Source organism: Gambusia affinis, linkage group LG11 (assembly GCF_019740435.1).
Source record: "Gambusia affinis linkage group LG11, SWU_Gaff_1.0, whole genome shotgun sequence".
NCBI classification, from domain to species: domain Eukaryota; kingdom Metazoa; phylum Chordata; class Actinopteri; order Cyprinodontiformes; family Poeciliidae; genus Gambusia; species Gambusia affinis.
Genome location: NC_057878.1, coordinates 5,711,101 through 5,739,014, shown reverse-complemented (window position 1 = coordinate 5,739,014; position 27,914 = coordinate 5,711,101). Strand labels below are relative to the sequence as shown.

The 27,914-nt window shown below is 40.0% G+C and overlaps 1 protein-coding gene across 3 annotated transcripts in view; it reads right to left on the bottom strand.

Moving 5' to 3' along the window:
• Window positions 1–27,914, bottom strand: part of man1a2 (mannosidase, alpha, class 1A, member 2) — a 115,114-nt gene that overhangs the window by 67,717 nt on the left and 19,483 nt on the right. For all 3 annotated transcript variants that reach the window (XM_044131741.1, XM_044131742.1, XM_044131743.1), the window contains exons 3-4: window positions 18,737–18,998; window positions 468–564 (exon numbers count right to left, since the gene is read on the bottom strand). In XM_044131741.1, the coding sequence (XP_043987676.1) occupies window positions 468–564; window positions 18,737–18,998 (359 nt within the window). The remainder of the gene's footprint in view (window positions 1–467; window positions 565–18,736; window positions 18,999–27,914) is intronic.

The window sequence follows — 27,914 nt, the reverse complement described above, 5'->3', positions numbered from 1 at the left end:
CCACTTTATATAGCAAAAGATATACATTTTACTTTGCATTTCTATACTTCATGTTGCTTCTTCACATAGTATGCAATGGAAATTTGTGGCTAGAACATAGAATGTTGAAAAGTCTATGGACAGTTTTGCAAGGATGCGCAGAAATAGGAAAAACTCATACAGATGTACAAAAAACACTGACATTCATGAAATGCAATGCCCTTCAAAGTGAAATCATACTTATGAACCCAAAAGTAGCATTCAACAAACTACTAACGCTTCTTCATTCACACTGACTAAAGTGATGTAAATCCTGCTGCAGGCATTTCACGTGAACTTGTACATAAAAAAGACAGACAAATTCTGAGTGTGTAACTGTTTAAAACAGAGTGTGTGTGCAGTCATGAGTGCATTGGTTTGTGATGTACAACAAAGTGCCAACGGTTACGGACGGCAGAGGAAGAGAGAGGGGTTTGTGTTCGACTTACCGAAGATATTTGTGGAATGTCCTTTCTTAGCGAGGGGCTTCAGCTCGTTGTGACCCCACCCGTATTGTCTGTAGCTGTCCCAAGCGTGCTTCATCATCTGACAGAAACAACAAGCACAAGGAAACGGGAACGTTACAGAAGGTCCGTATGTGGGAGAAATCACAGCTCTTCAATCCAGCAACTTGACTGGGTGTTGGTTACAGATTTATTATATTCCAGGCCTGTCACAATAATCAATAAATTAATTCATTTTTGAACAGTCGTCAAAGAGATCCAGCTCTTTCGTGTGGTTGAAAAGCAAACTTTTTGAGAAACGCCCAGTACAAAGTTGTTAGTTTGCACTACCTGCCTGTTCTCCATGTCTTAATGAAATTTTGGTTGCAGAAACTTCAAAGTCCATTTTAAATATTGTTATTTTGGTTATTCTAGATATTTAAAATGTTCTTGAGTTCCAGTGTTAAGAAATTTTTACAAAATTAAAGTTTATTGGTCTTTATGATGATGTGATGGTCTGAGCAGTCAAAGGAGATTCAGGCACAGGTTTAGATTCAAAAGTGTTTTTTTTTATTGAACCCAGAACAACAAACATGGGTCAATAATAAACAAATTAGGAATTTGGGCCCATAAAAGAGGTCAAAGTAACAAAATTCAACTCAGGCTAACAAACAGACCTACTGAAACAAACAGACCTACTGATGTGAGACAAAAAGGGGAAACTTAAATACTGGCTGATCAGGCCACATAGAAGACACAAAAGGGGGAAACACACAAAAACCTAACTACAACTAACAAAGGAAAATCCCATTCCCCCCCCTCTTGCTGATGAGTAGTGGTGTAAACCAATTTGCAGTTTCAATAGGCTGGCTCCACCCCTTCTCCACCTCTGTTCTCCTGAAGGACTGGAGCAGCCAGCACTGAGGTGACTCAAAAACAAACAAAGGTTAAATCAAGCAGAACATAACAGTGTAAACTAAAATGTGCGCACTTATTCCAGAATACAGTGTTATGCCTTTCCTTAAACCAAATTATTCTGTAAATTAAATCCTAAACTTAAAGAAATCCAAATATAAATGTAATGAGAATGGCTGACCTATTGTGTGATTAAATATTAGCGCACTTGTGTGGCTGTAGTTGCAGCCATCACAGATGATATTACTTCAAAATAGTTTTAAAACTGCATTATTATCGTTGGTCGCAATATTTTCTCTGTTATTGTAACAGGCTGATTAAATTCCTAATTTGTAGGGATGGATAACATTATCGGTACAGTATCAGTATCGGCAGATATTAGCTGTAAAACTTAATATTGGACATCGGCCATTATAACTCAACAGCATAAAAGGCAGTGTTTTCATATGACAAACCAGTGACAATAATGCTTGCAGCACAGCACGTCAAATTTGCACAGTTTGATTGTTGTTATTGTCTTAGTGAGAGCAAACGTCATGAATACATTTGACATTAAACATAATGCAAGAGCTACAGATGTACAAAAAAAAGCTTCCTTTTTACCATTTGCATTTGGTTGCAGGCTAAGCTGACAAAGATAATACACAGAAGAGAAAGCCATATAATTTCAGAAAATAGCTATACAAAAAATATCGGTATTGGTATTGATTATCGGCCAAACGAGTTTTAGTATATCGGTATATTGGATATTGACCAAAATGCCTAATAATTTGTTTATCTGCAACAGCACACACAACAGAGGAAGTCCATGTAAACACCCATAAACTGGAGTAGAAGGCATTCTTTAAAAGATTTTACACTCACATGATTTGCATTTTATAACCAAGTAATTTTCACTGTTGTGGCAGAAATAAGCCACAGCTACAAACTAGGTCTATTCAGAACAATAGAGTTGTTTGTAAGTCATTAAAATGAATAAGTGCTCAATAATGCAGGTTGCAGATTCTTAATAAACATGGAAAATGTTAAATCTTACAGGAAATTGTGGAAAAAGTCTAAATTGTAAAATCCATAATGAGGCAAGAAGTTGATTTATATAAAATGAGTAACATTAAGACGACTTCTTGCAGATTTTTCTGCACATTCCTCCTCTCCCTCAATGCATCTTCTGACATCAGGTGACCCTTACAGAACAATAAACACTTTATCCTCCCCAACCTCTCTGGAGAGGCAGCAAATAAGAAAAATGTGAAGGCGAAGAGGATAAAAAGAGGAAGGCCTCATGAGGTGAGACTAGACACCGAGATGCCGATGAGAAGAGACGCTCCGGGGGGAAACAGGAAGAGGAGAGAAAGGGTGTTAGGGTTTGCTGAAGCTGGACACGCCTAGGAGTCGGTCACGGTTCAGTTCAGAACAGCATCACATCGTAATAATACTGCGTAATAAAATTATGGGATTTTTTAAATGAGATTTTAAGTCAAATCAAAAATAGTAAACAGCAACAAAATGGGAGACAAACGTCAGCGGTTAGCCTGTTACGATGAATTTTACTGGAAGATAAATTGTCCCAGAAATTATTGCGATAAATGATGTTATTGTTGTTTTTAGATCAAGTTCAAGTAATGTTTTGATAGTAATGGAAGTTTGCCCGAAGACCAGTAAACAAAAACACCAGAACTGGACAATATTAGAAATGTCCAAAATAAAAGTCAGCAACCAAAAACAATAAATAAAATGGAAATAAATTACACACGACCAAAAACATTAATAAAATAAACTATGGTATCTCTAAACAAAAATGTCCCTCAATGAACAATCATCAAAATGGAAATTATTGAGCTAATTTTAATTCATCATGAGATTAATTACCAACAGGCTTAGCGGTAAATAATGGCCTTGTTTTATGGGACCGGTGAAAATGAAATGAAAAAACAGAAAGAATTGCTAACATCAGCCGATACCGATGTCGATATATTGTTCATTCCTACAAAGAAAGCCACATTTACTTGGAATTTGAGATTTTAAAAATGTGATAAATAATAGAGGTGGCCATTTATCTCATCGCTCATCATTTATTGTGACAATATTTTTTAGAACAAGAATTTTGGATTTATTGTTGTCATAATTAATTTAACATAATGATGTTTAAGATCTCACCTTATTGTTGGGACTGATTATTTTCTCTGTATAGTAGCTGTATTTTAAAATATGATTAATGTAAATGGACTGAACTTATATAGAGCTTTTCCAGTCATTTTGACCACTCAAAGCGCTTTACACTAGAGTCACATTCAGCCAGTGCCACTCACAAACACACACACATTTATACACCGAGGCAATTTGGGGTTAAGTGCCTTGCCCAGAGGCACATCGACATGTGTCAGGAGGAAGCTGGAATCGAACCTACAACCTTCCAATTGCAAGACGACTACTCTACCATAGAGCCACAGTCGCCCACATAAAAATATGATCACTGTGTGCAGTGACTGCTGTCCTAAAGAAGTGTTTTGCAAATTGAAAAGTCTTCCAGTAGTATTTGTGTTTGTAGAGCTATAAATGTAGTGAGACACAGTCATAGTCATAGTTACCCAATAAAATATGTAATAAATAGTTCCTGACATTAGGCTTGTAACAATAACAAAGTTTGCTGGATGATCAATTGTCCCAAAAGTGATTAGGGTTAACAGTAATGTTTTGAGAATGTTTTGAAGTAATGAAATGGTAACGACATAATGCAAGAACGCATTAAAACATAAACTTCTGATGAACATTTAACACTGGAACTGGAAGAGATTTTAAATATCCAAAAATAAACAAACACGATAGAAACATTAAATAAAATGAATTATGAAAGAGACAGGAAAGAGAAAAACAACAAATCATGCAAATGGAAATTATTCAGCTTGTTTTAATTTATCATGTGATTAATTGATTTGTTGCTTATTGTGACACGGCTTCCTATCATCACTGTTATCATTATCAATATAGTACTGAAAATTATTGTGCTAAGACTTTAAGTCCATGGACTAAAATATGCAAAGAAGCAAAAGAAAAAAAAAAAAAAACCAACACGTCTTCCCCTCATCTTACTAGTGAAGAAGAATAACGACCTGCCTTTCTCAGCTAATTCAGTGACTATATAAACAGAGGAACTCTTGCAGATAGAGTCAGTCTGAGCTGGCAGCCATAACTAGGCCAGTAGAATCTGGACCAGCCTCCAGCAGTAGTAGGAGCTGTGAAGAGTCTGACACGGCAAGCCTATGCTGAGCAGACCCTCCGTTTCTCCCCCTTTCTTGCTTTTAGCGAAGCCATCTTCCCTTCCACGAAGGGCGCAGCACACCCCGTCCCTAACCCAGTCTCCTTGGAGCAGGCTCTAAGCCAAGCTACTAGCAGACGAGGCCCAGGAGGAGCATCACTGTGTTCTGAGACTCTAGGCTTTTCTGTGATTATAAATCCAAAACAACACACGGCGTAACGCAGACACTTTAAAAACGCCGACAGGCTCGCTCTGATGACGCTTGATTGGCTGTGTCATCGGATTTTGGTTGGCCCATATGCCAAGGACAAGCAGTACAGAGCTGGGCGTTTGGCACTGTTGACAAACTGCTTATATATAGTAATGGGACTCCAGCATACTAATTGGACATTAAGATACCATATTCCAAGATTGATTCTGACAGCCCACCCGCTTGCCATGGCTGCGTCTTAGGAGCCACATGGAACAGCTGAGGGGGGGGGAGGTTGGTTTGAGGAGGCCCAAGTGGCTGGCTTGTTCTGTACTCGGAGCCAAATCTCATCAGGAAACTGGCAGCAGAGCAGACACAAAGACAGAATAACCTAGAAGTCTTAATATCAAACTTTTCCACCTTTTGGATTGGTTTGGACCTCCAAACACTCACCAGCAATGTGTCACCTCATTCAATTTTTGTGCAAAGTCTGTAAAAATGTATGAAAACTGATTGTTGTTGTTGCTTTTTGGGGGGGTTGAGAGGGTTATATTGGCAAACTTCCAGCATTAATAGGATTTCTACCTAGTGGAAAGAACATTTCAAAGCCAAAAATGAGGGTATTTGTATTGACGAGACATATTTTGAGTGAGAGCAGAATGGCACTGAAGGGACAAAGATTGCTCAATTTATTTCAAATGATTACAGAAGACAAACCAAATTTCAAACTTGCCACAAAATACCCAATTTGGCCAAATTTAGTGATGATTTTTAAAGTATCTTTAAAGGGACAGTATTATGTAAAATCAACTTTTTTTCAGCGTTGGATGTTATAATGTTATTCCCTCATCAAAAAGATACCTGAAGTGTTGTCTTGATTCTTTCATTCATGTTTAATAAGTCCTTTGGCAACCATTCACTGTGCTAAACACCTGGGTGGACCTAGCTCCGCCTTCAAGTGTGTGTTGAGGGCACGGAGCACAGAGTGCCGTAATACGGCTCACCCTATTGGAGACGTTTTGTTTGGTTGTGCCAAGCAAGGACACTTTAACAGAAGCCACCACTGCAGTTGACTACAGAGACGTTAATGTTCTGAATATTTCAGGATCAAAAGGGATCGTTGAGTCAGTGCCCTGCAGTGTTGACCGCCAACCAGATGATGCTGGTCAGGAACGCTTAACGAAGAGAATTGTGTTGTTGGAAATATTGCGCCGCCAACAGGTGTTGGCTTTTAAGCAGCCGACAGCTACCTGAACAAACCCTTGAGATAATGAAAAAGAACAAAAGGACAAAATGTTGTGTTCCAGTTTAGTAGTGGTTCTGTATTTTTGCTTTGTTCCATCAGATTCAAAACACAATAATATCTACATGTTACAATTTAAAACTAATAACCAGCTTGTTATTTTATAAAGATAGTAGCCAAAAGCTTTTACGCGGTTCAGGATTTGCAGATTTGATATTTTGAACAATTTTCTGTGGGATTTAAAACTTGCAAATTTATTCATAGAGTATACCTAAAATATATAAAAAGCAGCTTGGAAATCTGCAAAACTACTTGACAAACAATTGATTGTCATTTACAAAGCGCCCAATCCAGAAGTAACAATTACTTTCCTTGGCGCCGATTGGTTGTAGCCCCAAGAGTGGAAAAAAGGAAGACTACAGATGTTAGCTTCTGTGTTAGCGCTAAGAAGTGTGTTTTAATGCATAATAAGGTGTATTTGGTGCTTGAACTATGGAAACGGCAGTGGTCCCCAACTCCTTCAAGTATTGGGGGTCTACTGTAACGGCTGCCATTTTAAAGTGCAGCGTCTTTTTTACTCAAGCTCATAGCCATGAGAGCTTTTTAAAACCCCTACTTTTACTTTAAATATAGCATTTGTTTCAAAGACAGGTTTCTTAAAGGTTTTTCAGTTCCTGCATAAATCTAATAAAGCAACGATGGACAGCTGAGCTGACTGGCAGAAAAGTTAAAGTCCATGCGTGACCTGATGTTATTAAGGTCAGGATGAGCGAAATTTAGTTTCCTCCATCACCAACAAAGCTGATGTTCATGAAGCTGAAAGAGCAATAAGCCACTGGATGAGACGCTGCTCTGGATGGAAAAAAGTAGCCCTACTTCATCTTTTGAATGTATTTATCCAACTCCAAGAACATTTTGATTGTTCTTGCAAAAAATATTCTTCAGGCGTCAAACGTGGATACTGAATTGGAGGTAAAAATTAGCAACGTAAGAAAAATTTACAGCTCAAGAGCTTCCTGTTTCGAGGTAACTAGGAAATGAGTTCTCAATAATTTTTATGACACTCTATGTAATGTCGCTATGCACGAATCAATCGGCCTGTTCTACAAACTGCTTGATCAATGCCAATCGGTGATCGGTTTGCAAAACAATGAAAACTTCAAAGTTTGCTTTGTTTACATTTAAAAAAACACAAGAATGTAATACTGACCTCAGAATACAAACACACCAACAAATACTTGATGTACCTTGTTTTGACTTCAACTGGATAAAGTTCAGAAAATTCTGAACCTAATGTGAAATAAATAAAGAATGACGTCACTCGGAGCACAAAGCATAGAATTAGACTGAACAGATCTTCCCTTATGGATCAGGCACATTGTCAACAACACCTGGATATCAGATCACTCTGGAAATCTTCACATTTCAACATGAAGGAGATCTCAGCTGACTTCTAAGAGGCAGTCCTGCACCTAGCATAACCAGGCAAGAACTTCAACATGAGCAGTGAGCTACATGGAAATGAAGGCTAGTTGAGGCTTTTCTGCCTCTTTCCCCAAAGGAACAGCGATGAATTAAACCCCCACATATTCCTCTTGTGCCGTACAACTCAAATACAGACACGTTTATAAGGTGCGGAGCGTGGATAACCACAGTGCCGGGGAAAATTCATAAATCCAACCAAACGTTGCAAACCAAGGCCGTTACTCGGGCGGTTATTAGGAGGAAGAAAAATTCATCTGACAAGCGGTTGGCTGTGTGAGGAGCTGAAGAGCTGAGCTGGAGTTATGTGGCGCTCTGAGTGACCTCCGGAGTCACTATGACTGATTTACAGCCCCAGTCCCCCTCTGCCCTCATCTTTCTCATCTCCCTCCGACTCACCCCTGGAGGCTTCCTATCTGGGCTTTAGCGGCCAGGCTCTTTCACAAGATGCACGGGGGGGGGCGAGAGAGTGACATGTGAATTGCTTCTTGCAGTAAATACATTCAGAGCACTTAAGTAAAGGGTAGCAATAGACTCCCCGTGAAATTGAGGCAGTGACGGAGTCCATGTTTTCAAGCTGCTCTCAATCTAAAGGATCAGTAAATATGAAGAAAAAAGTCAAATTTTTCTGGAACACATTAGCATTTCTGAACAGTTTGAATCAAAAAACAAATGTGGGATTGTAACCGGACCAAAGTAGCACCATGATATGTACCCGCTGTCCTGCTCAATTCAATTTGCTGATGGCTTTTCTAGCTGGACGCTGATTAAAATTTGGCCGGATGAAAACTACTGGCACCATTACACGACGTTACGGGAGATCTGCCACTTCCAGGCATGACTGAGTGAATATTAAGCCAAAGTCCTTATTAAAAACAGATTCTTTTCTTCCAAGGAGATCTTTGTTGGAACTCTTGAGCGATGAGTAAATAATGAGAATCTATTATCACCCTGGTTCAAAACTGTTTAAATAAATCACTTTATAAATAAAGCCTTTCCTTGCTCTAGGTAACAGAAAAAGCTGTTAAATTTTTTTTTCTTTTAAAAAGTACAAAAGCAGAATGCTACTAATGAAAACACTTGATAAGAAGACTATAAGTGTGAAAAAAGCAGGACGTGGGTTTAACCAGTTTGCCATCCTGGAGCTTTCAAGTCTTAAGAGCATGTCAAGAGAGTAGCTAACATTCAACATGGAGAGGATCATAAGGGCATTTACAAACAATTCAAACAGTCCTACAGTGAGAAACTTTGTCTTGTTGGAAACAAGTAGGATTGCTGCCAGTCTTCCTAGGAGTGGATATTCTGGCAAATTTACCAACATCCAACTGTGCCAACCTCAGAGAAACTGTAAATTGGAGATTAAAGAACAATAAGAAAGCCAAACCACGCATCATCTTAGTGAGCTAAATGAGATCCCATTTGAAAGCCAAGGCGTTATTGTTGATACAGGACAGGTTTCCGTAAAAACTGCTGGAGTAAATCCACGAAAAAGAAAAGAATCAATTGCTTCATTTCCACTGAGGAACCAACACCAATGCCTTGCTGGTATTGTCTCCATTGTAAAGACGGCCCATACAACGGACCTCTCCCACACCATTCTTATGCCCCCTTAATTTGTAGGTTCATGGGACAATATTACGGTACTGAGATTGTCCAACAAAGTCCACTGATCAGTGAAGAGAAAAACCCAGATCAAAGGTTTTGCATCAAGAGCGAGACCTTCTAGTGCGACATGTTTGTCGTTGCAGTACTATGACATAAGGGCAGACATTTGGGTTTAACCCTGCCTGTCCAGAACACATTTGCCTTGTTTCGAGGTTGAGGTCCAAATCTCAGTCTGATTGAAATGCTGTGGAGGGACCTTTACAGAGCTGTCTAGAAACAAATGCTTCCAACCATCAAGAAATGAATCAGGCGTATAAAGAACTATGGGGCCGATTGGTAACGGTAACCACTTCATGTGGACCCTTATGAGTGTGAAGAAACCAAACAGGAAAATATCTTATAAAATAAAAAGATGAATTGATGATTTGAGCTTTAGAGGATTTTAAAAGCTTTAAAAGACAACTCTCAGCATCGTGAGTTGTTTTTTGATGGCTTTATGCTCTGCATTCAGCAATAACAAGAGGTCAAAACGTGGAATCTGAAAACACACACACAAAAAAAAAATGCCAGCCTGAAAAGAGCGATTATTATCATTACTACTCTGAAGGTTTCTCTCTCTGTCTAAGATTTCCTCCAGCAAATTAAGAACATAGTGTCTTGACAATCAATATACCCTGATAATGTCGTCCTCTGAAATCCCTGATCTATTACACCCAACATAGAAAATGTCCACCATCAATCACAGGCTCCCAGTTCCCTGCAGTGCTTCTTTCCTCTAACAACTTATCGAAGTTGTAGAATTCAAGAGATGACTTTCTTTTCCTTGTCAAGAGAAAAAAAAATTACCTTAGTTGATAAAACTGTCTGGGGATGTTGGGAAAGTTTTCCCTTCTACATTTTGAGCAAGAAGACACATTTTTCAGCAGGTCCACATGCAGAAATGTTGACACATTTTACAGGAAAAAAAACCCACACACTTCTAAAAACAGCAAAAATGCATGTTGGGATTTTACGTACAGTAAAGAGAAATCCTACCGAATGTAATCATATTTTGTCCTTTTATTGGCTTAATAACAGAGAAAGAGAAAAAGAGGAAGCCAACTTGGAGACAGAGCTGTTGTACCGAGGCAGGAGCCCAGAGGGGGAACACGCCGAGATGCCTGGGAAATTCAGCTGGTGATGAACATCACAGTTTTCACCCTAATTGGACTGATGAGCAGTTGGTCTGAAATTCAAAAATCAAACTCTTTTTTTTTTTTTTTTCCCCGCTAGGGTTATTTTTGTGGGCTCTAGTGTCCCTTATTTAAAAATAGGCTGACAGGAAGGGGGAAGGTGAAGGGGGAAGACATGCGGCAAACGTCAGCCGGGTCCGGGAATCGTACACACGACCTCCGCATCGAGGACCGAAGGCCTCCAAATGTGGGTCGCACTATCCCCTATGCCACCACAGCACGCCCAATCAAACTCTTTTTTTTGATCAGTCAAGGACAGAAAACAGTGCTACAGAGTTCCACTGACAACACGCTTCGGTGTAGAAGTTGTTACTGAAGAACACTCAGTAACAACTGAGTTACTTATAGTCACTGGTGCTTTTGTTAGCACCAGTGACATGTTTAACACCAAGTCAGACGTAGCACAGAAACGTAACAAAATTATTTTTCCAAGAAGGATGTGAGTTGTTCACTCTGGCCGCTACAGCAGAGTTTCACATTCCTCAATCCTGGTCATTTCGCTTCTTCTCCGTTCCACTTTGGTACTTTTAGTCATATTGTACCTGAATTTTTGGGAACCAAAAGCAGCCATCCACCACAAACGCCAATTCCTATTATGGATACACCTCCTTAATTTGTGAGCAGCCCAACTTACCAGAAGCCAAATGAAAGAAGGCTAAACACCCTAGAGTCAAACTGCTCCACTTTATCATTTAGGCTTTCTGATGTTGACTGTTGTTCATCTGACCATCCATTGTCGTCCTCTTAATCAAGACCAGGTTGGTTTTGAGTCTACTTTGGCGAAGGGATACATCCATAAGGTGCAGGATCTCTAATACTGGAGTTGGCCACCCAGGTCTTTGACTAACGTCTTCAGACAGGACAGGAAGTAGCATCATCTCTACTCCAATTTGCCCTTTGATGACTATGTTCATCACCCGATTTGTACAGCAGAAATAAATATTGATTGTTAATGTTATATTAGTTTTATTTATCAGACTAATAGAGATATGTAAAAAAAAAACAAAAAAAAAAGAAGCATTAGCCAATACCGATGTATTGTGGATCCCTACTTTCAATTATTTTGTTATCCCTCGGTTATGTGACAACTGACTCATACAACAGAATGTCTCTAGATGAAACCTTTAATGTTCTCCATGAACTAAGTAAAAGAGCCTTGGAGTGACTAAATGAGAAGAGATCGTTTCAACATTCCCCTGGAAAAACAATGAACGATAAAAGTGTACATTTTAAGGAGCCACACAGCAATAACTGAGAATCTATGACTGAGAAGAGTAAAAAGCCCACACAACTAGAAGGGAAATTGCTAAATGTGATGTGAAAGCGTAAATGAAGAGTGAATAAAAGACACAATGATGGATGAAAATATAGCTGCACACACACGAATAGAGCCAGTGTGGAGTAATGTTCAAGGCCGTCGGTCAAACATTGTTACGAATCCCAAACAGAAAGGAAACGGAGTGATTGACGATTGCTCAATGTGAGGGCTGAAGGAGAGGATATGGATATCTTTCCCTGCAGATATCTCATTCTTTTATTGGAAACCACTGTGGTCTCTGCATGCACAGACACGTCTGGATAGTACCTTTCAGGCTGTGCAGAGATGGGGCCGCTTCGGCCATTGATTTATCTGGACTTTGCAGCCACAGTCCATAGCTCTGCGGGGATGCGGCGGATGCTCCAGCGCCAGCCGCAAATCTGTAAATCTCTGCCTTTCTCACTCTGAAGTCACAGATGAGCAAACGGTGAGCCAAATCGACAGGCAAGCTCCAGGGAGCTCCAACAGAGCGGCCCCCTCCTGATGAGCCAACCGGGATCATTTATAGACTTTTTTTTCTCCCCTCCTTTCCTCTTCCCTTTGCAGCGATTATGCACTGCAATTAGCCATAAACACCCGGCAATTTTGGGAAGGCTGAATAACTTCACTAAGACAGACTTAATCAGAGTGTGTCCATAAAGGTGAAAAGGCTCCATTTAAAATTTATGTTGGGAAGACTTCTTTATTTGCTAAATTATATTTAATCAGGATTTGGCACTTCCAAAAGCAAAAAACACAAAAAAATAAGGCACTGCGGATTGAAGAGAAGCCTTGATCGAAAGTGTTCCTCTAAGGAATTGTTCATATCACATCTTTTTATGCCTATATAGGGTTTCTCATAAAACAGCTCTGCCATATAACAGCACAGTCGAGTCCCTCTCCAAGCTGCCTCTGACCGTTCATAAATTACTAATCGAGTTGGCCAAGTCAGGTTCAGATGGGTTAGTGTGGAGTGCTACGCTTAAAATTTATTCAGAAGAAATAAAGAGGCAGGCTCACAAATACGCTTATAAAAAGGACCATACTCCAGCATTTTGATTATGGAGTCATCTTTGGGGAGTTTAATAGATGAATTCTCACCTTACTCCATACCTGTCGAGCTCTGGGCTTGAGAATAGGAGAAATGTTACCTGGTGGGAAAGGGAGTGGAGGCACGAACGAACGTAAGATGGGGATGGAGGGAAGGAAACAGACCAGGGGACAAAGCGTAAGTCTGGGGTGGAAAGACAAATGAACAAACCTTGTGTGTGTGTGTGTGTGTGTGTGTGTGTGTGTGTGGGCGTGCGTGCGTCTGTGTGTTATGCTGCTAACACTCAGCTTTCGTCAACTCACAGCCAGAAGTCAGAGCGCCGCGCAACGCAAATAATGTCACGCCCGGAATACGGTGCGGTAAATAATAAAATAAACAGATTTTTTTTTAAAATAAATTTTCCTCAAGTAATATTAATAATCGAGGTACTCGAATCATTCGAGGAATCGTTTCAGCCATAATGTAAAGCTCAAAAAGGTTGATGTTATATAATACTGCCCCTTCAAAAAGAAATAAATAGAAAAAATTGCAGACATGTTTGGTTTATTTTGGCTTTCACAATCACGTATTCACAAATTTTATTATGGATCGCAACTCCAAATTATTTGTAGATAAGGCGCTTCCTTAAAAAACACAAAATAAGCAAACATTCATTGAGGCAAGCTGTGCTTTCAGAAGGCCATTGTTGCCGTTTACAAAGCACACCTGCAATCTGTGTTTTCCAACCAATCAGATTGCTGCACACCTGCAAAATAAAATGGCCGATGAAACCCAAGGCTGGGGAGCTCTGCCATCTGACGGCTTCGCCACAACACAGCTGTTCGAAAGAGCCGGGGGAGGCAAATCAAAAAAAACAAAAACAGTCTGCTGCCATAAAGCGTTTTTGTCAAGATAACTACGATACAAGCAGCCTGCAAAGTGGCAGTGACAATCAGAAGCTAAATTAGTCTCAATCACCACAAAATGGAAGAAAAATGAAAACCTTTAGCAGGCTGTCCATAAAAGCAAAAGGTATATAGATGGATGATCAGATCACTGCTGCTGTAAACAGTCTTTTTTTTCTTCTTCTTTTTTGCACCATTTCAATATTTCTGGAGCTGTTGGAGCCGTTTGGTCTCCCACGATACCGACCAGGCATTATACGGTGATTGCCGGGGCCCCACAGAGGGTCGGACTCCAGCTGCTTCCTGAAGGTGAGCGGTGGTATGTGGTGGGTGTTTAGCCTTCTTGCATTTGGCCGAGTCCTTTTAACATGTGGGCTCGGGGGTGGTCTCCATGGATACAGCTCGTTTGCTCAGCACATTAGCGGATGCGCCACTGGATTGAGATCTGGGGTCATTTGGAGGCCAAATGTGCTTTATTGTACTGCCAAGAGCGAGTAATGTGATTCTTACTTTTGTGGCGTTTCTGTGTGTTGTCTGTATTGTGGTGAACTTTTCTGCAATGTGGCTTTTTATTGTTTTTCATTTTGTAACTTGATATGCTCATTTTAGTTTAAGAAGAAAAACAAAACACTTTTATTTATTATTATTATTATTCTCTTGTTTGGGAAGGATCTTGTACAGCTGTATTGCACTGTGATGTGTTTTTCTATTGATTGTACTTTGAGGGACTACAGATGAAAGCTAGCCTTTATGGCCAACTCTGGCAAATTAGGTGATAGTCCATTTGAAACAAACAGGCCTTTAATAGTGCTTAGGTATGTCTACCAGATTCATTTTGTTCCTGCAGTGCATGCCGATCAGATGTGAAACCCAGGTAATTCATACACACAGCTCACCATCCAGGGGAAGGAAACGAAAAGGAGCTTCATCAGACAAGGTGACCTTGTTCCATCGCCGCAAAAACACAAAACTTTACCAAGTCTTCTGGTCTAGTTTCTACTATAAATATCAACTGAAATAAGTCTTGGTCTGGAAGACATGGTTGAAAAACGTATCACGATATAAGGATTTCACGTGAGTCGATAGATAATTATTGATTGTTTTAAGTTTCTGACATAATGTCAAAGCGGTGGTGTGAACTTTCCCGTTTCATCCACATTTTCTTCTCGAGATGTTCTGTTGTAAACGACAACAGAACATCTCGAAAAAGAGTGACACTCCACGCCACTCTTTTTCATTTTTAAGCATGAATGAAAAAGAGCAGTTATGAGAAAACTGGCTGTTGCTAGGTAACCAAAGAGTGAGTGAGGTAGTTGATGCCACTCCACGTATTTAGCTAGCTGTGAGAGGCTGAGCCACGAATCTTTCTCCTCTGCCTACGTCCCCCAGAATGCTTTGAGGTTCTGGATTGGCGTTCGAGGAAATTATTGAATATACCATCAGATGTATTACCGATTGATATTTATCATGTGGGGTACCACAGTACATATCGTTATTGATTTATTACCCAGACTTAAATAAGATAAAATTAACTCACAAGTAAATTTTAAGCAAAATAAAGGAGTTTGTTTTAAGTCAGTAATTCCTAAGAGAAAAATGCCTTGTTATAAGTGAAAGAACTACAACGTTTTCATCAATATAATTTTTTTTAAAAACTCAAAACAAGCCCCTACATCTTCCTCAAAGGTTACTTATAAGCTACTACTCTTGAAATACAGAGAAAACTAATATATTTGCACTAGAAACTAGATCTTGTATTCTTGCAGTGATTGTTCAATAGACCAGCTCTGATTCTCGCACCAATTGCAAACCCTTTCAGTGGTGAACGGTGTTGCCAGATTGAGCTGCTTTTGAACACATTTGGCTGGAAAAGCAAAACAGCTTTGGGCAGGCTGTTAAACTTTGGGCTGCTTTTCGCAACATTTAGTGGGATTTTAGAAAATGTTCAGAGGAAAACGCTTTTGAAATAGTTGTCATGTGGCAGAAAAGCACAAAACATGATGTTCCCAAAGCAGCATTGTGAATCAAAAGGACATAGAGCCACAAAACAAACTCAATTGTCATTGTGTTCATAGAGTCGAGTCCTTTACCACTCCAATGGTATCTGGTTCTGGTCAAACAACCACATACTGTCAAAAGTCCACAATTGCAGCTGATGGCAAATAAAGAATCAAAGTTATTCACTCAACCTGTTAGTGGTCATAATGTTATGCCTGTTCACATTTGTTATCCAGTGTACATTTTCAAATAAAATCTCATTTTAGAAATTCTCAATCAAGCTAAAATGTAACAGCAAGATGCAAATTCACCAATTTTTTTTTAAAGCTCTGAGCCAACAATACTTCATAATGCGACAGGTTAATAGAGCTGATAACGTCAACAATTACGTCAACAATTACCCCCCACCCCCATCCAAACAGGCTTTCTTTATTCTTAGGCAGAAACCTCTCAGTCACACTGGAAACAAAACACAAGAAAGCAGACTTTGACTCTCTAAAAATAAAAAAAAGAGGATTTTTTCCCCCCCCTCTCTCCTGAACGGTCAATGAAATGTGCATTTTGAAAGGCATACAAGCAAAATTCTGAAGCAAAAAGGGTCAAGAATAAGCAGCAGGAGTAGTCAGGAGGATGTGACTAATCTCCCATGTGGTGCACAACCAGTTAGACAAGACATTACCCTTTATAGTGAGCATTAGCAATGGCTAAAATAGAGCCCATCACCAAGCAAAGCACTGATAGAATCTAAATAATGTTATTAATGACCAAAACCTAACTAATATATACCACTGAGGTATAACCAATGACATCTTGTGTCTAAAATACTATTACGTATTCCATCATAAACTTCCATTGTTTATGACGTCATTACATATTTAAAGAGCCAAACAAAGAGTTCCTCGATGGAAACATCCACTACATGCACCGGGTTTGTTCATGACCGCCAACAGGTGACGTTTATGTTCCCTTTGTAAATAACTAGCTTTTATCTGTGACTGTTAGCACACAATCTGACAGGTTATACATGGAAAAAGGAAATCATTTCTGGCTAATGTTACATGTACCTGCTGGTCGATGTGGAGAATAATAAGATATTTCACACTTTGAAGAGACTAAAAGTGAATGGTAACATAAAAGGAAGTGTTGGCTAATGGCTCAATTAAGTTTTGCTTTTTAATTTTTTAAAAGATCGAGTCAACGTGTTTTATTTCTCTTATTTTTTATTTTTTCACAATTGGAGATTGAAAGTGGTGTTTTAAACTTTTTGTATTTAAGCCTTAAAATCTTAATACAAAAAAACTGAATTGTGTTATTTAGCATTTTCTCTTTCATTTATGTAATTTACTAGCTTGAGTAGCTACTGCAACAGATCTCATTGACATTGTAATTTACTCGTTGATTCGCTGGAAATCTTATTCCGACAGCCAACAATATTATCAAATGTTTATTTATGAAAAAAAAAAATCATACATCACCAATAGGCAGGATTATCTCACTCAAATATATCAGTACTGATGACAAAATTATGTGTAATTAAAACCTTTGTAGAGCAAAAGACAACAGTGGTTGATTTTTAGACATTTGTTAAGGAAGATAAGATCGTTGAATAATATCGGCTTCATATCGGTGCCGATAAATTGGGTCAGCTGAAAAATCAGTGCACCCCTACCCGATTGTGCTATGAAATGCCAGTATGTGCATTGAAAACATCTATGCACATAACTAAAAAAGGAAGGTTCCGCTCCGTGGAAGTGATTTACTGCTTTCTATCTGGATGGAACGCTGACAAGCTTATCGATGCTGGATCAACTTGATCAACATGCGAGCCAAACAGCAGCCTGCAACCCGGACAGGAAACAGGAAAGGCTCCCATATTCCACTCACACAGACTCTTCTGCTGCGCGTTATGAGGTTTTCACCTTGGATTTGGCAGGCAATCGGGAAAGGATGGTAGGGAGGAAGGGGGGAATGATTCTGCTGTGCTGTTGCCCATACAGCTGCCTCATTCTTTCTCATTTGGGGGTGTACGGCATTCTCTCTGCATGGCAATTATGAAAGGGAACAAAAGAGGCTTTTAGAGACAAAGGCAGTTTCTGGAGAGGAGAGGGGCCCGCTCCTCGGCACAGCGAGCGTTCCGACTCCGAGTGCCGTTTCATGAGACAAGACACGAGGCAATTATGCGAGGAAACTTGCACAGAGAGAGAGAGAGGAGAGAGATACACTGGGGCTGGCATCGCGTCTATAAAGAGAGCAGCACCAGATAGCACCATCTGCATTCTGCACATGCACTGTCTGTCTGGCCCGCTGCGGCCTTCAGCAGGATCTGGCTCGGAGACAGGGCAGCAGGCGACGGAGGGGAATTCAACCATGTGACGTACAGTCGATGCACTCTGGCTCTGTGAGTCGTAGGTTTGGGGATGAACCGCGCCGCACGACTCTGAAAGCAACGTTCATTAGATGCCCGTCAATCCCAGAGTGGAGATTCAGTGGGAGAGAGGATGTGAGGATTTAAAAATGATACGATCAGATTTTTTTTTTTTTATTATTATTCATGTGAGAGAAATAAATGGAAACATTTTAGTTTTTATAAAAGTGCAAGTAGGCAAACTTATCCCGATGTTGACACAAGTTGGATGACATAGCAAACGTGGAACAGGTTCCCCCAGTCAGAGTACAACTGTATTTTTCTGACTACTGTATTTTCCAGAATATACTGCAAAACACACAATCTTACTAAGGATTTTCAGTCTAGTTTCTAGTGCAAAAATACGTTTAAACACTTGAAATAAGACAAAATATCTTAGACGCTTTGAATGACTTAAAACTAGTGCAGTGGTTCACCCTGCAGGACACAGGCAGAGTTATAAAGGAACGATGTAGTTCTGCTGAAAACTGATGTTGATGACACAACTATTCTCCATTTAGTCTGACAGAAAGACAAAGTATTGACCCAGGAAGACTGAACACAAATGCCAACAACACTTTTTGGTTTTTGGGTAGAAAATCTAAAACACAATAATCATCCGACAATTTTTCACTACCAAAGCTTCTGTCTGCCAACTAAAACGCTGAAGGTTGTCGCTTTAACACATTACCACAAACTCCAACAAAGACATTCTTACCTCTCTGATCTTATCCCGCTTTTCCTTGGCGTCCACCTCGGGCGGCTCCCCGTCGCTAACCCCGACGACCTTGGGCATGGGGACGGGCGGTAAGGGTTTGGGCCCCGCCTCCTTCTTCTTCAGGTCCTCGATGACTTTGGCCTTTTCCGTCTGGATCTCTGCTTTCAGCTCCTTGCGAGACTTGCGCAGCTTCTCCTTCGCCTCCTGTAGCGCTCGTTCGTGGTCGGCACGAATCTTGTTGCGTAGGCTCTCCTCCTCCTCCCTGTGTGGGGAAAGGAAAAACAGGAAGGTAAGTCCTAACTGTCACTCGATGGGTTTGGCAATTGTACATCTTAGAAAAGCAGAAGTGGAGCCTTCTGCGCAACCAACGAGAATGCAGTAAGTGGTTTCTGGATGGCAAGTCAACAACAAAAAAAACTTGCCTTTTTCAGCAGCCATTGTACAGAGCAGACAGCAGTAAAACCAGCTGACCAAATGTGCTGGAGCTCAGCTGGAGTTGCTAGGTAACAAGCGCAGTGTCAATCAAATGTGACTTCACGATCGTAATTATAAATATAATGTAAAACAAATAATGTAGCATGACGGCTCAAAGCAAAAAGCGTAGAATTAGACAAACTAGATCTGCTCTTATGGATTGGGCATCAATACCCGATCCAGAATCTTTTTCAATATTGTGAAAAATACAAATATTAATATCGGATCGAGAACCAAAGCTTCCATGTTCATTTCTCAGTACAATCTCAGGCCCTGTGGGAAATTACTCTGTCTGCGTTCTCTACAAACAAACACTTTGTGCACCGCCTTTAAGAAGTACGCATCTGGAGATAAACATTTAATAAAGAACTTTCTATTTGCCATTTTCCATTGTTGAGAAGCTCAATGAACCAATCGACTGCAGCAGGGAAGCAGAATGAAATTCCCCCACGTTTACTTCAGATCATTATGAAGAGAAAAAAAAAAAGCCCCAAAAACGATCACCTCCTGGGAAACCGAACCTCACTGATCCACGTCGGCTCCAGGAAAGACGACGAGTCCAGATAAAACCCAGACAAGGGGCGACACGACGGCGAGGCACCCGGCTGCGCCTCCGTGTGGCGGAACTGCGCCCCGGGGCTGTTGACTTTGCTCCGTCCTGTGAGGATGTAACTCCAGTAATGAAAAACAAACACGGCAAAGGTGTCAGCGGGACGACGGCGCTGTGCGGTTCTATTAAAGGTCACGCAAGGAAAGAGCGGCTCTGAATCTCTTTTAGCTGTTTGTTGGACTTAAACACACAGCTGCAGATAAACGCTGGGAGATCGGCGGGGGGGGGGAAGCTTCAGACGTCATTTATCATGTTCCTCCTCTCTGCTCTTAAAGCTGTGAAACTTCTGTTAATAGTCTGTGGCTTCTGAGCTAAATGTTTCAAATAAACACCTTTCTGGATACAAATCTGAGCTGAAAGCTCCTTTTCATGATTGAAAACTCTTATCTAAAAATGAACCAAGATTTGCCCAGCGCAAGTCTGTAACATTTACCCTCCTTATTCCTGCTATGAGAGTCTCCTTCCTGCTATTTATTCCAACACAAACAGAAATCATCAAATGAAAGGGACTCTAAATTTCTACTAAGTTTGGGAACAAACTAAGCATGTCCAAAATTATTTTCTTTTAATTTTTTGTGCTGCGATGTATGGAGAGACTGGACTGTGTTTGTTGTTTTGTTTGTTTGTTTTATTGTTTGTTTTTGTTAGAAATATTCCAAAACGTTGCGCTGTCGAGTTTTGTTGGAAGATGGAAGAAAAATGTCAAAATATTCAAACGTGTGCCTTTTCGTGAAAGTTCACAGCTCAGCTGCTGTGTTGCGTTTGCATCCTCCTGGTGGTGGAGCTCAAACTTTTTTAATCGAGTTAATCCCAGAGTCCGTCATTAATTCATCACAATTAATCTCATTCCAAGTCGCTATTCAAAAACTGAACAGTGACCAAATAAGCAACAGTTTCAATTCAAAAACCTTTTTCGATGCTAAATTACTGAATAAATGCACATGTAAACCGAACAAATCTATTTATTGTCTCTAATCTGTTATCCAGGTTACTTGGCCATTAGTTGGTACAAAGTGCTGTTATACTCATTCAACTTTCAAGTATTTCAGGAACAACTGAGGATTCACAGAACTTCTTTAGAAATGTGGACTATGGATGCTGAAGTTAGCATTGGGAACATCTGTGCTAGCTGCTACATGTTTAGCATTGACATGCCATTATAGACTTGATTCGCTTTGCTAACTCCTGTTAGCACAACAGTGATCTTTTCCAGCGTCCTATTAGATTGTTTTTTTTTTTGGGGGGGAGCAAAAATTAAACCCCTGAGGCCCAAGAGAAGCGGATTTGTGGTCTATTGTCATTTGTGGATGCCTCTTGTGCGTCAGGTTTATAGGCATACCAGAAACACAGGATCAGAAAGGTTCTGCCCAGAATCATTAGTTTGTTAAAGAAAAGATAAAATATGATTATAGTTAGGTCTTGATATTACATATGTCATTACATTACAATGACATACATACATTACAGTAGTGAAATCTATTAGCCTAGTTCTAAATTTATATCCATGTGCAAAATAGTTTTGCAAACACAAATGCTCCGGAGCTGCGGTGTCACAATCATTTAGGATTGTCACTCGAAAGCAAACATGTAAGTTCATGTTTTAAGTGGCCCACAAAGGAAATGGAGCAGGAACTGAAGACCTGCTGAGATCTGTGTGGAGTCAGCTGGGAACGCAACAAGAGCTGGACAAAGTTCAACCTCTAGGCGGACGAGGAAACCCTGACGATTTCTGCAAATGCGAGTCGGAGATGAGAACTTCAGAGTGCCGAGGAAAAAGTCGGACATTAGCAAGCAAGCAGACAAACAAACAAAATCTGATTCGGGTCGAGTTCACCTTGCCGTGTGAAAGCAGCTTTAGTCCCATTCTGTTTAAGTTAGAAAGTAAGATGTTATTATATTCACTCGTGTTGCCACTTTCCAACGATGGTAAAAGTCATCCCTCTTCTTCTCTCAGAAATAAGCTCTTAGTGCTGCATCATGACGAACAAATGTGCATGATTAAGAACTTACCCCGGATATAAAATGAATAAGCAGAATCAAGAAATTATGAAATTTGATTCTGTGTAAAATTGGTTAAATCTAGAAAAAGAAAATTTTAAAAATGGGGGCTGAGGGGCTCACGGAGCGATAACCAGCCGCATGCAGTAAGGAAAGCTGTGGCGTACACGCCGCTTGTATGAAACAAGGTGAAACAGATTCCTGTTTGATACGAGGCTGCAGCTGTAGACGCTCAGACCTAATGATGCCTTCATGTTCACATCAATCAGGGCACTCGCTGGACGTTTCAAAGAGACGCTGCGGCAGAGGGGAGAGCTTGTAGCCTTGCACTCAGGCAGAGTGATTGGGGAGACCAAGCGTTCACTCCGAGACAGAAACGTGTCTGTCTTGACAGCGTTGCTGTGGCAACGTCCGGGGAGCTTTGTTTTTTTTTTTTGTGTGTGTTTTTTTTTTTTTTTTGATCCCAAACTCTGCTAAAAATGTAAGCAAAACTCAATGGCACAGGTACAATGAAGCCACAACAACAAGAGACTAAAGCATGATGAGATTTCTGCTGAGGCAAAAGCTGTGATTCAGATAAGTAGGGACTGTTGGTTTGTCTTCTTGTTTTTAAAAAATAGAAATAATGTGTTTCCCTCCTCTATAAACACAGACGAACACCAAGACTTAGTCTTCACTGGGCATTCAAAGTTCATCCATAATAAGTTTCTGAACAAAATTGTAGCTAATCAGGAAGAAGAGTAGAGAGCGTCGCCATGAATTAACATTTCTAATGTCGGTCATCTCCACTGAATAGCCGTCTGTTATTTAAAACTGTAAAACCAGCAGTGATGTCAGAGCACTGGAACAGAGAAAACTAACAACACCCGACTGCGTTTCCATGTGCTGGCTTCGCTCATGGTCACAGCGTGAAAGTGTTTCCGTAAAAATCAAAAATCATTTGAATAAACATGCAGAATGCTGAAAATATATATACACCAAGGAAACCCAGAGTGTGAAAACCTACGGGTGTCTAGAGGCTTTCAGTGTCTGTACTGGTTTGACATTAAGCACAGGATGCACTGTGCACACGTCAGTCTAGGTACCAGTGCAGTAAAACAATCTGTCTCAGTAAAAGTAGAATTGGAAATATAGTTTAAAAAGAAATCTGGGGAGAAAAGGGTTGGAGTAGCAAAGTGAGGTTGTAAAAATGTGTGTGGACTGTCCTATGAGGAAAAGAGGTGAGTGTGCATCGCTGTGGGAAGACTGGGTTAACCAAAACTCCCAACTCTGCCAGGGATGAATGGGTGGATGTTGACCACATGTGTCAAACCCAACCATGGTGGCTAAATCCGACCTGCAACAGATTTTAAAGTGGTTCTCTAGACTAGAACAGTCTGGTAGATTCGGTTGGATTGGAGACCAAAATGGCATCATTTGTTACATCTTCAGCTGCTGCGGTTCTCTGTGTGTCAAACGAACCAAACCTTTTGGGAAAGCTGTTCACCCCCTCGCCTGCGGATGGAGCTGCACTAAGAACCACTGAAGGAAACAACACAATATCCTCAGAAGAAGACATAAGCGCTACTTCCTCTCGACAAAATGTAAACAAAAATGGAGTGGTGTCAGACTTTAGCGGTTGCAGGACTTCTCTTTTGTCTTTGGTAAAAGACCATGAGTCGTTTCTCCCACTGGTGCTAAACCCACACGTTTGTTTTGGTTTTATCCACGCAGAATGCGTTCCGCTCTTTGAGCAGTCTCCGGTCCGCTTGTGTCTACACGCATTCAAACCATACCAGAGGCCACTCCAACCAAACCAAGACCTCAGTTTATAGACGTACCAGAGTTAAATTTTTGATCCACAGCAGAATTGGATTGTGTTCAAACCTCAAACCAACCAGACTTTCTAGGCAAACAGACTGTCGTTTGTTTAAAGCGGACTAAACAGGGCTTATATGAATGCAGCCTAATTTACATCAGTCCCTCCAGTTTTTTGTAATCTTGTGTTCACAAAAATTCACACAAAATCAACATATCACCACATTTCCCACGCTAAAGCATAATTGTGAGGTTGTTTTTTTTTCTAATTTTATATAAAAATGATCAAAAACATTGTGTGTAAGCGACTGCTACTTCCCACCTGCAGGTGGCAGCACTTCTTTTACGACACTATGGCCTCAGCCTTACTTGAAGTGAAGTTGGTCCGCGATTGATACATCGAGTAAGAAAAAGTCACATTTAACATCACGCTCAGGTGGAAATACTGCAAAATTTCCTTGCAAATGTTCCTAAAAATTTGCTTCACAAATTTTGATTGGAATAATTTTTTTTGTACTTAAATCCTGGAGGGGCTGTTTGATGTAAAAACATTATGAATATTATTTATTTCCAAAAACGTACTTACCGAATGCAGACAGTCATAACAAATATTTTGTAACAGTTTGTTAATGGGGTGTATAAATACAGTCTGACATAATTTTGATCTTGATATAAAAATAAAAGTTTTACATCCCTGATAAACATCGATAGAAAACAAGTAAACTGACAGCTGAAGAAAGCTAAACGAAAAAAAATGTGTCAGAAAAAAAACAAAGCTTTTACGCTAATGACACACAACACGGAGAACATCAGGTTTTTTTTTTTTTTTTTACAATGTTGGGCCAACTGTGTCTAAAATAAACAGCTTCAAAGTTACGCAACATCGCCCTGGAAACGCCTCATAAATATTCATGCTGCCACTCGGCGCGCCTGACGTTAATTGATGGAAAACAGATTTTGTAGCATCAAGATGGCAGTTACTGCATGCTCGTGTGATTGAATGGATGGATTTGCGAGTGTGCTTCCAGTAAACAGCACCGTGTCGAACCGCTGCGCATCTGTGATGAGAGTGCGCATGAAAGCATTCCTCCTTTAGTTCAGGTTCTTTGATTGAGTTATTTTGCCAACATTGTGACAGTTACTGCGGCTGTGTAATTGTCTCTAGAACCGAGGAGGTTTCCTTTTCCTCCGAACGAAAATCCTCTCTGCCCTTGGGGGAAGAGAGCTGTAGGCAAGACGCATTTAGATGCCTAGATCTGAATTGCGACCATCTGTGTAGGTTCATTGAGGCGTGAAAGCTGACCTCTTCTGCATGTGGGGGATTTTTAGGAAGCATTCGAAATAAAAAGTGTGTTCTGCCACCATAGGTGTTGACGCTGATGCACGTACGGCAGCATGTTGAATAATTCATACCTCTCGAACTTTGTCACAGTTTAACACACCTGAGCTAACCTAGCAAACTGTTGAACTTCTTCCAGCGGCAGTTCTGCAATTACAGAGACACTCAACGCCACCGAAACTGTTCAGCTAATGCTACCAGTTTTAAACTCTAACTTGGTAAGAACAGGCAGAAAAACTAGTCTATTAGGCAAACACAAAAGCAGTGCTGCACTAATACACTGATCTGATACTAATATCCATACCGGTATCGATATTGGAAAAACAAAAAATAAAATCTAGATTGGGTATCTGTGACAATATTCCTGAGCCGTAAGAGCACATCTATTCAGTCTAATTCTATGATTTGTTTTTTGCAGGATGTCATGCTTTATTATTTACTTTATATTATGGTTAGAGATGCTAACTGCGCTTTCTGAACCATTTCAAAGAAGACACGCCACAGTTTGTTTGCACACGTTTGACCCAGGTAGTCAACCGATAGAGAAAAACAGTGATGAATTGTTTGTCTTTATTATTATTATTTGACATTGGCTGTTATACTCCTTAATGAACCGACAGAACAAATTAAATTTGGGTTGTTTTCACATGTTTGTGGTTTGTTTTTGTTTTTTTTTATAAGAAACATTTTAAGTCAATTCAGCTCTGATTTTTGGATCGGATCGGTATCGGCCAATACTAAAGCTCAGATATCTGTATTGGAAGTGAAATAAGTGGATCAGTGCATCTCTAGCAAATATGTGGCAGGACTTAAAAATCACTGCTCACAAACACTCAATAGGCCAAAATTTGACAAAGCTACTAGAGACATAACCCAAAAGACTTGCAGCTGGAATTAGAAAGAAAGATGCTTCTACAAAGTATTGTTTAGGGGCAGGTGTGTATGACTCACTATTCAAAATTTTGTTAATAAATAAAGTGAATATTTTTACTTTCCAACTACACAAAAGTGTGTTAAGAAGCTCAAAGGTTGGGTGCCGTTTCAAAGCACTGTACAAAAATTTACCATGAAGCCAGCAGAGCTCCTGATTAGTCAGTCCAGTCTGGTCAGCCTGGCAAAAATCACTTCCCCATCCCATCAAACCTCCTGTGTCTCATTTCTGTTTAGTGTCCGGTGGCATCATGTAACCTGCTGCTCGTCCCTTTCCATGACAACGGACAAGCAGCAGCAGCAGCAGCAGCAGCAGTTGCCTGTCTGGTGGTGTATCCATGAGAAAGTCCTTTGTTGTTTTTATAAGTTGAGGAAATAAGGTTTAGCGGATTACAGCAATAGAAAGCATGCATGTCACCATAGCAACACACAAACCTGAATCCAGCCAGTTTAGTCGCAGAATTGATAAGCATCTTGATTCCAGAGAAAACTCAAGACATCCAACATGCAGCTCCTATTTTACATGATGCCAACGTAAAATCCTTGTGCACATTTGCTTCTGCAAACACAAAGCTTCAAACAAACCCTCCTTTCAACCAGATCGCTGAATTACAGTGGAAGTTATTTAATCAAAATGTGCAAAAGAGTTCATACATAATTTTTGCTTTCAGAAAATAAATAACCGAGCGGTGATCAACACGGAGAAATGTGTTGCTTGCATGTTAATGAGTTTTCTGGCTACAAAAGAAAGCGTTGGATATTATCATTTGTATACCTTCAGAGACAATAAATAGTCACCTTTATTAACCTTACTTAGCACAGCAGATGACATGGTCAGACAGGGGACAAGGGGACAGGGTTGCTCCCTCAGACAGTCAGTTCCCAAAACAACACATACACACAAAAACCCTCGTAAAACCGCATGTGGGATCAGTGAGACCCTGCCAGACCAGGCAAAGGGTAAAAAAAATGTCCCAGTCTCTTAAGACCGCGGCAGGGTGAACAGTATTTGCTCTTAGTGTTATGATACAAACAGAGGTGAAGAAACATCAAAGTCCCCCGTCCAGTTCAAGAGCTAAACGTTTACCTTCAGGTTTTAAGTCAATTGACCAAATGTCATTTAGCTTAATTTTAAAATTCATGAATGATTTTCAAAAGATGTTTTTACGTACCAAAACAATTAGCAAGAAAGCTGAACTTAAAAAAAATCAGAAAAAAAACAATGTTGATGTTGTGTTTAATGTATACATTCACCAAAACGAACAACCCATAGCTCTGACGTCCTATACATCTCAACCAACCACTCAGCAGCATTACTGTTACCGTCTCCAGGATTGCAATCAGGAATCAGTCCTGAGATTGTTGATTGCTTGGATTAATACGGGCAACAACTGGGGCACCTTTGGTGTTGAATTATCATATTTTCGGAGACATAATGTGAAAAAATGTCACCAACTTCCCTAAAAAAAAAATATATATAAAAAACAAGCAACCGAGCATTTTTAAAAAAAATTTCTCGTAAACGAGCACTAAATCCCAAAATGTATCTAAATTAAGAGCTTCTGTAGCTTTTATTTCAACAACCTCAAAGGTTAGCACCAAGAATTTGTCCTTTTGATTACATGCTTCCACAACATGGAAGCATGTATAAAGCAGCAGAACTCGGCTTTATACACACAGCATTGTGCTACGGCTAAACAATTTTAAACCTCTGACTATTTTGGAAGGTCAAAGTTCATCCTTCCTCAGAGCATAAAAAGTTAAAGACAGCTTGAAGATGCTGTACATCAGCTCTCAAATTAAGTTGGGAAGATGCCACAAAATCAATATAAAAAGGGAAGGTAGGCTGTAGAGATGATAGAAGATCACAACTGGTAGTGGACTTCATAGATTAAACAAAATTGGGATTGCTAATAATGCAAACAATAGTCTATGTCATTTGACACAGACGAAAGTTCAAGGTATCTATTTTAAACAAGTGTTTCGAAAATTTTATGCTAGCAGTTAGGATGTGTAACGTCATTTAGAGC